Genomic DNA, 11,521 nt, shown 5'->3' on the forward strand with positions numbered 1-11,521 from the left:
ACATTGAGTCAATGCATTTGCTTTTTAAGATGGATTTTTTGCCGGACTAAAAGGGAAATGGTTTGCAGCAAGAACAGATGTCAGCACCTGGGACGTGCCTCGCTCACAGACAGCGGGAAGGGAGGCCGAGACAGAAGCGCAGGGGCAAAGACCGACCCGACCTGCCATCCAAGTCCCACATACTCCAAGTTTTACCAGCTCACACGGAATTTCTTAATTTATCTTTTCAGCCGCTTCTTCGCATGTTGTACCACTGTTCCCTGTCCCTTCTGTCGCCCTACCACTCTCTCTGAGTGGGACATTTCGCTCCACCAGAACAACCAGCTTATACAGGAGATTGCAAGGCAAATGCAATGAATTGGGCATTTGGCCAATAATCGTGTTGATGGAAGACAGATATATAGATATATATTCTTTTTTTTTTTCGGCTGGTGGAAAACATACAGCTCTCCAGCAGACGGCTGCGTTAAAATCTGGGTGCGTTTATAAAGTGGAACAAATTTTAATGAAAAAGAGCTGAAACTCGCTCTCCCAAGAGTCAGTGCGTTAAACATTAACGCAGTCCAAAGTCTTAAGATGCCCTGATTTTAGCTCACGGAATCTCTGGCATCACAATATCTAAGAGCCTGTCAGCACTTCTATTGTCAACTCTTTTTCAAGGGCTTCTCGCTTGCCTTCAGCAGTGTTCGTGGTGGAAACCTCGAGATTCGGAGTAAAAGGCCTCTTAAAAGCCGGTTGGAAACATTTCCCTGGCTTTACAGAGGGGCGCAGGGAGGGAGAGGGTTCTCTGCGATCCACAACTGATGGCGGCTCTCCCGTAGCTGGACGCCCTGCCGTGAGTAGTGCAAATCGCTTTTAAAACGTCGCAGTGCTGGTAGGTGGTGGGGAGCAAAACTTCTCCAGATAGTACAGAAACACACCGATCCTTCCACAAGTCCTACAGCATCTCCCACAGCACAGGCGAGCGCTTCTCCATCCTCCAGAAGGCACACCTTGGCCGTATGCACACCGGCCAGCACTTTTTCACCATTCCAGTACCCAGTGCAGGATCTCATACAACTTTTAGCTCTTGAAAACTATGGAAGAGCTCTGCAGAGCCGCGGGGGTGGGTGGATTTCGGGGTGGCCTGACACCACGGGGCTCCTCGGGAGGAAGGGGGATCCCTTTCTCCCCAGAGGAACTCTGCGTACTTAGCTTGAGGGTCTGCAGGTGGAAGGACTACAGGCAAGGGACTCGGGCTGTACGAATTACTCTTCCCCAGGGACCCGCACCCCCTTACAACGGCATCGCTAATCTGCAGCAAATGCCCTGAGCAGACTGTCTGGGGTCGTGCCAGGCGCTGTACAAACACACGGAAAGGGGTTCGCCGGCTCCCAGCTTTCCCCCTCCCTCCTGCCCTCTCTCACTGTCATCACTGCCTTCCTTTCTTTGTCGCACTCCACCCCGTTGCCCTATCTCATTTCCAATCCTTTCCCTCCATCCTTCTCCTTCACTCCAGAGATCTCCATCCCGCCATCCCACCTCCTCTCCGCCTTTCCCGTGGGTTCTTTTGGGCCTGGCTCTGCCCCCCCCCCCCCCCCCCCCCCCCCCCCCCGAAGGGCCTGGGCAGGAGAACAGCCAGCCCTGCCCTGCCCTGGCTACCCAGGGCACCCTTTCGGGGCGCACCTCATCGGCAGCGAGGCAAGGGGCACCTTGGCGTGCCCCCCCATCCCTTCGTCCCCGCTTCCCTCCAGCTCCCGCTCCTTTTCCTTCTTCGCTCCCTCTCTTCCCTGCCGCCTCCCCTCCGTCCCTCCCTCCCCTGCACCGCTCCCCCCGTTCTCAGCCCTTTGGCTCCCTCTAGCTCCATCCCCTCCCTCCACCGCCCCGACCCCTCCTCCCTCCCCCCCCGGCCCATCCTTCCCTCCGCCCCGGCTGCCGCTGCCGCCCTCCCGCCGCAGCCAGTTCTGCGGCGCAGCAAGGCTCGGCTCGGCTCGGCTCGGCTCGGCACGCCATGGTGCAGCTCGGGGGCGACCGCCGAGCCCCACCGCCGGCCCCGGCCGCGCCGCCGGCCTTCAGCATCGACAGCATCCTGCAGGCCGGCCCCCGCCGCCCGGCCCGGGAGCAGGGCAGAGCCCGCTGCGCGCTGCCGGAGGAGGAGGAGGAGGAGGAGGAGGAAGAGGAAGAGGGGCCTGCGGAGCAAGACCCCAGTAAAGGCTCCAGCAACTCGGGTACGGAGCCGGCAGCCCGCCTCAGGCTGTCTCGCACGTCGGGTCGCAGCCCGGCCCCCACGCAGGCGGTGGCCCCGGCCCGACCCCGCAGCCCGGCCCCCGGCGGGGGTCTGCCCCGGGCCTTCCCAGCGCCGCCGGGCCGGGACCGCGCACACGCACAGGCACACGCAGACATGCACACACATACACACACGCCCACGCAGCCGCGGCGCCCACGCAGCCGGAGGAGGAGGCGAGGCTCCGCGGACGGACGGGAGGAGATGCCACCGGCACACGCACACGCACCGACCTGCTTCCGGGGGCTTTTCCTGGGTGTTTTACCCCCCTCCCGGCCTCCTCGGTTGGCCGTCCCGTGTCCAGGAGCCCCCGACTGCTCTGCCATACAGACGGCAGAGAGATCTCCTTAGATCCTTCCTGGAAGCTCCCCACCCTTCCTCTCCCCTCTGGAGGGTGGGGGGGGCCGTGGCCAGCTCTCGGCAACCCCCTCCCCATCCTATCCCCCCCCCCCCCCGGGCCTCGGCCCCGCTCCCTAGCGCTCAGCCGGGCCGTGCGTGCGTGCGGGGCGGGGGCGCGGGCGGCGGCGGGGGGCTGATGCTGTGCTTTGCCGTTGCAGGCAGCGAGCCCCGCCGGCTCCGGGCGGAGAGGACGAGCCGTGGGCTCCGGGCGGAGGCCGCGGGCGGCCGCAGCGGTGCGGGCTCCCCGCTCCCCGCCGAGGGGCTGCGCGGCCCCCGGCAGCCGCCGCCGCCGCGGGAGGCCGGGGGCTGCGGCGGGGAGAGCGGCAGGTCGCCGGCGGCGGGCGGCAGGAAGAAGACGCGGACCATCTTCTCCAAGAGCCAGGTCTTCCAGCTGGAGTCCACCTTCGACGTGAAGCGCTACCTGAGCAGCGCCGAGCGGGCCGGCCTGGCCGCCGCGCTGCACCTCACCGAGACGCAGGTGAAGATCTGGTTCCAGAACCGCCGCAACAAGCTCAAGAGACAGATGTCGGCCGAGCCCGAGGGCCCGGGGCCGGCGGAGCCCCCCGGGGAGCCGCCGCCCCCCGCCGCCGCCGCGGCTCTCTCCTTGCCGGCCCTTTACAAGGACAGCACCCTGCTCAGCCGCTGCCTGCTGCCGCTGCCCTTGCCCCTGCTCTACCCGGGCAGCGCCATCCCCTACCTCTGCCTCCCCGGGCCGGGCAAGCACTTCAGCCTGGTGGACGGGGACGTATAGCCGCTCCCCCCCGGCCCCCGACCTCCCTCTTGCCGGGGGCCGCCCCGATGTTATTTACGCCCCCCGCCGTGTCGGTGGGGTGTCCGCCTCCGCCGCGGCCGGCGGCAGCCGCCCCCCGGCCCACGGAGGGACCGCCCGGGCTCCCCCCCTACGCGCGTCCGTGGGCCGCCGACGCGTTGTCAAAGCTCGAAAGGGGTGCTGCCAGCCCGCCCTCGCTCTTGCAGCGCTTTTTCTCTGGGCAGGAGGGACGAGAGAACACGGAGCCACCAAAGAAACCGGGATGTGTTCTGGCTCCTTCCCTCTCTCCCTCCCTCCCTCCATCCCTCCCAAGTTATCCCGTGCCCGTATTCCAGGGGAGCCGATGCTCTGCCTCAGGCGGCGGGGACCGCGTCCCCGTGTCTGCCCCAGTGCCGTGGCCGTGGCTGTACCGTGAACCGAGTCACTTTTAATACAGCTTGCTACACGCCAAGGCCGCCGTGTGCTCCTCTATCTCAAACTCTCCCCCTCTAATATCCCGCAGATTAACTTCTCCCCGTCTTTGACGTTATTGAAATGTAGACACCCTTCCTCAGATCTGGTTCTTAAACTGTGGCTTCTCTGAACTTTTTTTCCCCTCCCGAAAAAATCCAAGCGCGCTCTCACACTTTTTGTGCTAACTCACAAACTGTTCTCAAACTGTGGCTCGTCTGATGTTTTTTGCAGAACAAGACAAGCTGTCTCTCATACTTCTTGTGCTAACCCCGCCCCCCGAAATCTCGTGGGACAATTTTATCTGCTATCCTAAAGTAAAGAAGTGTTGAGTTTTGATTTATTTTTTTTTTTTTCATAGATTTCCAAACGCTTTTGTCGCCCTTTGGTTTCCAAGTTCACACGCTTTATATTCAAAGGTTGGAAATAAACCTTTTCAGAAAGCTGAAATGCATGCCTTTTTAATAGTTACTACTAGGCAGTATCAAACGAAAGAGAGTGCCTAGAGTGCATCGATGGTTTTAATTTGGAAAATAAAGGTTAAGAGCACAATCGTGGCATTACGAAATTCACCCGTGTGTGCGAAAACGGGCAACTTGTCGAGTTTCCCAGAGGTAAAAATAGCGATAGGTGTTTCGGCTAGATAAGAACGTATTTTTTCTTTCCTTTCCCCACTCTTGTTCCATTTGTCTTTCCGTGGGCAATTAATACAGATGTGCGACGAGCCTGCGCGCAGATGCGTGCGCCAGCCCGGCGAGGAGACCCCGGGGCAAGCGGGAGCCCGGCGGCTCAAAGCCGCTTTTGTCATTTACTTCCCAGCCGGGAAGGGGCTGCTGCGGGGACTGGCGGCGGGTGTAACGCAGCCGGGGAGCCGGTGCCAAGGCAGTCCCTGCGCCAGCCGAGCTCTGCAAAGCGGCTCCAGCGGCTCTGCAAAGTTTTCTCACGGTTGCGATGATGTGGGAGCGTTGTTTGACCTCTCCTCTCGCTTTTTAATCGGTCTCGAATTAGTGTCAAGTAGCAGGAGGAGTCTCACAGGGTGCCCTTGCGCTGGAAAAAAACCCAGTGTTATCGAGGCTGTTGCAAGGGTAGTCTAATGCAGTGGACACGCCGAAGGGGACCTGCCGGCTGCCCTTCTCAGCTCAGGTTCCCCCAAACTGCAGCTCCCGGGAAGGTGCAGGAGACGAATGAACAGTTTGGGCCACACGACCGACCCTTCTTTTGTGACCTGACTTCATAATGGTAGTTAAAGAAATTAAGGTCCTCTGAGTCCGCGAGTTACTCCGTGGTTAAAACCTTTGGAGATGTATATAAGCGGTGATGTCCTTATTTCCAAGGGTGATGTGATGTGGTTCGTGTTTGCCTATATTTGCATAACTGATGATCTATATCGGAACCTCCCTTCGGTTGTTACTTCTAATTTTTCCGATGTCGATACACTCTTACTTGATTACTGCCACGAGATTAATCAATACTGATAGAGGCAAATCCGGCTTTTTCAAAATCCCTACCAATGGAATTTTGACCAGATGCGGCAGCTATACACTAAGGTCCCTTTCTTCAATTGTTTAACACGGAACTAAAATTCACTTAAAGCAACTGCTCTTCCACATAATTGCAGCCTTAGATGTCTCCGTGGTGAAAGGTAATTATATAGGAAGTTGCTATTCAGCAATTAATCTACTTTTCACCTCCTTTATCAAACCATTTTCAGTCTTATCTTTCTCTCCGTTTTATCAATTTGCTGTCCGAATTGCTTCTGGAGTTACAGAGGCAAGTGAAGGAAAATACGGACCCCCAAAGAGGAGTGAGTTATTTTATAACAAAAACAACAGAAAGAGATTTTCTGCATGCCGTAGTTCCAGTGCATAGTCCGATTTCACAACTTGCTGCCGACCAACTCCAAAGCTACAATCATTAGAAGTTAATGTTGCCATCGGTGAACGTCTCAAACACCCGGGTAGCTGGAGAAAGTAAATAACCATCCCGAAATATTCGTTCCCCATCAAGATATAACTGCTGGTTTTGAGTTCATTGTCTAAAAATATTAACCAAACTGTTGCTACTCAGTGTAACACGGCCAGTGGCAAGGTGGCTTTCTCTGAAGAAAACCAAGTTCACGATATATCAGGATTCCCAGCTGAGCAGTCAATGCTGATCACACTGAATATTACTGACATTTTTTTTAGAGCTTAAAACAATTGCATTTGCAGTTATAAATCGCTCCTTACTACAACAGATCGCTATTCGCCACTGTACAGCAGTCGATTAGTAGTGGCTAACCAGCAGATAGGTTAGAAAGATGGGATACTTTAAAAAAATGAAACAAACTGGAACAAAACTAAACAAAAAACCTTCCGTAAGAGCTTGCAAATGGTTTGAGAAAAAAAAAAACCAAACAAACAAAAACCAAAGCCAAAAAACCGCAAACCAAAACCCAAACAGTGCTAGAACTAATCAGTTGCTGGAGCTGAGATTTAAAAACGTGCTATTAAGGGTTGACATGGTGAAAAGAGATAGTACAGCTGGGTGAGAAGCGGGTGGAAGACACAACGTGCCTCTATATGGAAGGGATTCTCTATTAAAAGCTCATATACAGTGCTGCAGTGGTTGTTTTTTTTTTTTTTTTTTCCTTAGAAGAATAGCTAGAGGCCCTACCTGTGCAGGGAGATCCCTTGTGTTAGGTGTGGCACATACATAATGACAGGCTACCCCAGAATACTCTATGAACTGAATAGAAAAGAAAGAGACAGCTAAGAACTGGCCCCTGAACCTTCCAAAAGAAAGATCATAATCAAACACAACCTTTCTCAACAGGAAAATACATTTGAAAAGCTGTTGGATATATACATAAATGGACTGGATACATACATAAATGCGTTGCTTATGAAACAGTGCAATGCAAGGGCTTAAAAGAGCCGCTCCATCTCTCTCTCCTCCATCTCTTTGTAAAAGCCCCACATGGCTGATCCTAAGTGCAGCAGCTCCAGGCAACTTGATTTGCATCTCACCTGTGATGTTATGAAATTCCCTGGGATTAGGATGATCAATCACACTGTTGCATGCGGCAGCTTTTCTTGTTGAAGAGCATGCCAAGAATTAGAAGACCCAATTATTTCTGCTGGAGAGTAAGCCGCCTCACTTGTCTGCTCTGTTGGAAGGTTTTACAGAACTCCCCTGGGACTGGTTTCCCCCTGGAGTCTCCTGCTCAGGAGGCTGAACCAGGCATTTGCTACCGTTTTGTTTTGCTTTGCTGTTCTCTGATCACTGTGTACCTAGACAGCTTTATGGACCAGCACAAGGATGTTGTGCCAGCCCTTCTTGTCAACAACCCTGCTAATGGGCCTTCTGCTCCTTATCAAGCTGGTGCTCACCTCCACAAGGTGAGGGAAGGTATGGTACAGACTATAGGGAGAAAAGTTACTCAGCACAGCTCTTTGGCCTTGCCAGGGGTTAATCTAGAGTCCAGAAAATTCTTCTGCTTCTTCTCCCCTGCTCCTGGATTTGCTATTTTTTCTTTTTTATTTGGTTAACCTGAAATGGTAGCTTGTCTTTTCTTTCCTTTTTAAGGAAAGGCTTGAACTTACTACACATTTTGTATGTTCATAAGCAGAAGTAGGGCTTCATCTGCCTAGAGGAAGGCTTGCAGCATTACCCTAAAATGTAGTAATTTTTCATGTTCTGCATTAGTGGCATTAGGCAGAGAAAGAAGAGTCACAGCCTTATCTCGCAGGGGAGACTCCTTTGAACCTAGGTAAGCTTAATAAAATTTAAGGAAGATAAAAATTCATCACAGGATCATAGAAAAGGCACAACATTGATCATCCAAAATCACCATGAAAAAGAAAAAATCAGTTTGGAGGGAGACACAGCAAAAACGCTTTCTGTACATCTTCTGTACAGTGGGGTCCAGCTGCACTTTTTTCTTGAAAGCCAGTAGTGTCTCTTCTCTACCTCCTCATGTGAATGTATGCATTGGGCTTATTTTGCAGGTTACACCTGGGCTGGGCCTGATTCTGCTTTCCCTTACAAACACATGATTAGAAGGCAAGGATGTGACCTCTAGAATATGTTTGACTTAAAGCTGGATTTGTCAGATTGAGTCCTTAAGATCTTTTCCTTTTTAAAGTATGTGAAGTAGTAATATCCTCATACTTACAATGTGAAATAGTAACCATATTGAAAAAATGGGATATGGATTTACTGGAAAGGCTTGGAAAAGGGTGAAACCCACTGTTCCATGCATCTACTTTTGCCCTGACACTGACGTTGAACACACTCTTACATCATGAGATGTGATTGCCAACCAGTCCATCTGTCACTTTAAAGTAAAGATCATACATAAATTGCTTAAAATAAAAACCTGGAAACTGTCTATTACTAAAAATAAAGGCCACCAAACAGTATAGGATCAGGAATATTTATCTTATGTCCCATTCTGTGTTGAAGTACCTGGGAAATGCTCTTCCCCTAAAAGCAGGAAGCCTTTTACTTCGGAGAAGAACTTAACTCTAGAGAAGACAGTGTGTTCTGGAATGGGAAATGGTGACTGAAATATAATCAGTGCACAGAGGGAAGAATCATACCTGCCCCTTCTCTGTTCTCAACAAATCAATTACATTGGTACTGGTCTTCATATAAAATCCAACAGAGACGGGAAAACATTACCAGACATTCTAAGAAAAATTAGACGTAAAGGAATGTCCAGTGTGAAACAGCACAACATTCCCAGCTGTATCATCAAAATCAAGTTATTTTGCACAAAAAGCAATTGAGAATATACAAGCAGAGGAACTCTGCAAGATCAGAAAATCTGCAGTAAACTAGAAGGTACAAAGCAGGAGAGGAAGACACAGACATGCCTAAAGGGGGCTCTAAAGAGGGCTGAAACACAGCAGTGGGTACAGACTTTCAAGTAAAATTTTGTGCCCAGCTGTGAGCCTTTTAGGACCTAGTGGACAATGGAGGCTGCTTTTACAAGCAGGTATGTGGTCAGAGGGTCAGGAGCTATATCTGGAGTCAGCAACCCAATATACCAGCTACAAATGTATTGGCTTTGTGTGGCAAGGTTTTGCTAGCTGGGGGGGTTACAGGGGTGGCTTCTGTAAAAGGCTGCTGGAAGCTTCCCCTGTCTCTGACAGAGCCAATGCCAGCCGGCTCCAAGACGGACCCACCACCGGCCAAGGCCGAGCCAATCAGCGATAGTGGTAACGCCTCTGTGATAACATTTTTAAGAAGGAAAAAAAGTTGGGACAGACAGAAAACAGCAGCCAGAGAGAGGAGTGAGAACATGTGAGAGGAACAGCCCTGCAGACCCCCAGGTCAGTGCAGAAGGAGGGGGAGGAGATGCTCCAGGCGCCGGAGCAGAGATTCCCCTGCAGCCCGTGGGGAAGACCACGGTGAGGCAGGCTGTTCCCCTGCAGCCCACGGAGGTCCACGGTGGAGCAGATCTCCACCTGCAGCCCGGGGAGGACCCCACGCAGGAGCAGGGGGATGCCCGAAGGAGGCTGTGACCCCGTGGGAAGCCCATGCTGGAGCAGGCTCCTGGCAGGACCTGTGGATCTGTGGAGAGAGGAGCCCACACTGGAGCAGGTTTTCTGGCAGGACTTGTGACCCCGTGGGGGACCCACGCTGGAGCAGTCTGTGCCTGAAGGACTGCACGCCGTGGAAAGGACCCACGCTGGAGCAGTTCATGAAGAACTGCAGCCCGTGGGAAGGGCCCACGTTGGAGAAGTTTGTGGAGGACTGTCTCCTATGGGAGGGACCCCACGCTGGAGCAGGGAAGAGTGTGAGGAGTCCTGCCCCTGAGGAGGATGAAGCGGCAGAAAATAACGTGTGATGAACTGACCATAAACCCCATTCCCTGTCCCCCTGTGCCGCTGGGGGTGTGTGGTAGAGAATCCGGGAGTGAAGTTGTGCCCGGGAATAAGGGAGGGGTGGAGGGAAGGTGTTCTGAGATTTGGTTTTATTTCTCATTACCCTACTCTGGTTGATTTGTAATAAATTGAGTTAATTTTCCCCAAGCTGAGTCTGTTTTGCCCGTGACGGTAATTGGTGAGTGATCTCTCCTGTCCTTATCTCGACCCACAAGCTCTTTGTTGTATTTTCTCTCCCCTGTCCAGCTGAGGAGGGGGAGTGATAGAACGGCTTTGGTGGGCACCTGGCAACCAGCCAGGGTTAACCCACCACAGCTACCCACAGAGCCAACACAACTGGAAAGTTTGGTGTGAATTCTAGTTCTTTCTAACCATCATGAATGGAATATTTTACTGAAAAAAATCCCTACATGCAATTATTATGTCTTTATAAAGCAACACTGAAACTCAAATCGGAAGGGAGATTTGGCTACCAGTTAACCATAATGTTCCCTGAGTTCCAGCCCTCTAGGAGATGTGTATCAATATACACATGTAGAGACTATACTCAGTACAAAATATATACTTCCTTAAGTTACTCCTGACAATATAAACATTCCCTATTTCTCATTTTTGTAAGCAAGTGACAATTTTGGATCTATTTTGCAAATAAATATCTAGTACCCATGGACAAATGTCATTTATTCTTTCCTTAGGATTGCAATGTCTGCAGAATCTTTCACTGTCTGTTACTGAGTTGGAGTGAATCCTTTGTGCAAACAAAGATCTGAACATCCCTATGTTCTTTCATGCAGACTGAGATTTATAACATCTTTACACTGATTCCTAGCTACCAGCTGAGTAAATTACTGATGCTCATGTATTTTCAGATATATTTATATGTGTACATAATGGTACACTGAAAAATGCTAAATGGTTAAAAAAGTTTTCTTTAAAGCAGTCTAATATTTTGTACATGTAGGATTGTTTGACAACTTCTCTGATGCATACAGTGACATAACTATCTCTCTGCGTTGTTGTACAACACAAGTGAACCAGTCTGGAGCTGTTATGGTATATTACTGTGTAATTTCAATGTTTGCTTAGAGAGTCATTAATGTGAAATTATAGATGCAAAGAACTCTAATTACGCTGTAGGAAATGTTATGTGGTAGGATGTGCATGTGTTTTTAAAAGACCCTGTAATTTGTGGATTTGTAACCAAATATCTGCATTCAATTTCCATTATTAGATAATTGCTTCACATATGTGTCTGCTTCCCCAGACTCCTAAACCTGACTTTTTAATGGATAAGGAGAACAGCACTAGTTTACATATCCTTGTGTCAACAAGCTTTTAATACCCATGTGGTAAAAGTTGTAAAATTGGGATCCAGGCAAAATAGATGAAAAGATAGAAGCTAAATTAAAAAAGAAGCATGCTTAGCATCGTGAACTTACAGATTGCATCATGAAGTCTGTGAAAAAGTACATGGGAAATGAAGTTATATCTTCATATTAAGGAGCTTACAGAACTAAAAACATATCAAGCAACAACTGTTTCTTAATGTTTCCATGGTGTTATTTTGCTAGATGAATTTTATCCTAAAAGAATAATTATTTTCTTGAAAAGAAGATTTCTGATTTAGAAATGCGAAATAGTTTGAAAATATGTATTAAGACTAGCAACTCAGTTATTAAGACAAACCTCACCTTTAATGAAGTCTCCCAATAACAGAAACTCAATCTCAGTCATTCGCATGTCTCGAGAGAGAGAGAGAATCTATAA

The 11,521-nt window shown here is 50.6% G+C and overlaps 1 protein-coding gene across 2 annotated transcripts; it reads left to right on the plus strand.

The window, feature by feature from the left end:
* The first annotated feature begins 1,889 nt into the window (after positions 1–1,889).
* LOC115346268 (homeobox protein HMX2-like) lies at positions 1,890–4,453 on the plus strand. Of its 2 annotated transcripts, XM_030026127.1 has the most exons (3): positions 1,890–2,143; positions 2,434–2,551; positions 2,821–4,453. In XM_030026127.1, the coding sequence occupies exons 1-3, from the start codon at positions 1,991–1,993 to the stop codon at positions 3,411–3,413; spliced, it is 864 nt and encodes a 287-aa protein (XP_029881987.1). In that variant the 5' UTR covers positions 1,890–1,990; the 3' UTR covers positions 3,414–4,453. The 2 variants fall into 2 exon arrangements, with proteins under 2 accessions (XP_029881987.1, XP_029881996.1); XM_030026136.1 differs by lacking the exon at positions 2,434–2,551 and having other exon boundaries at positions 1,890–2,207; positions 2,821–4,452.
* Positions 4,454–11,521: the final 7,068 nt, after the last annotated feature.

The sequence above is a fragment of the Aquila chrysaetos genome, chromosome 1 (assembly GCF_900496995.4).
Source record: "Aquila chrysaetos chrysaetos chromosome 1, bAquChr1.4, whole genome shotgun sequence".
NCBI classification, from domain to species: Eukaryota; Metazoa; Chordata; class Aves; order Accipitriformes; family Accipitridae; genus Aquila; species Aquila chrysaetos.

Coding starts and splice junctions, on each gene's coding strand:
- LOC115346268 (XM_030026127.1), top strand. CDS start 1,991: ATGGTGCAGCTCGGGGGCGACCGCCGAGCCCCACCGCCGGCCCCGGCC. Junction 2,144..2,433: donor TGCCGGAGGAGGAGGAGGAG/GAGGAGGAGGAA, acceptor ACGCAGCCGGAG/GAGGAGGCGAGGCTCCGCGG. Junction 2,552..2,820: donor CCTCCCGGCCTCCTCGGTTG/GCCGTCCCGTGT, acceptor TTGCCGTTGCAG/GCAGCGAGCCCCGCCGGCTC.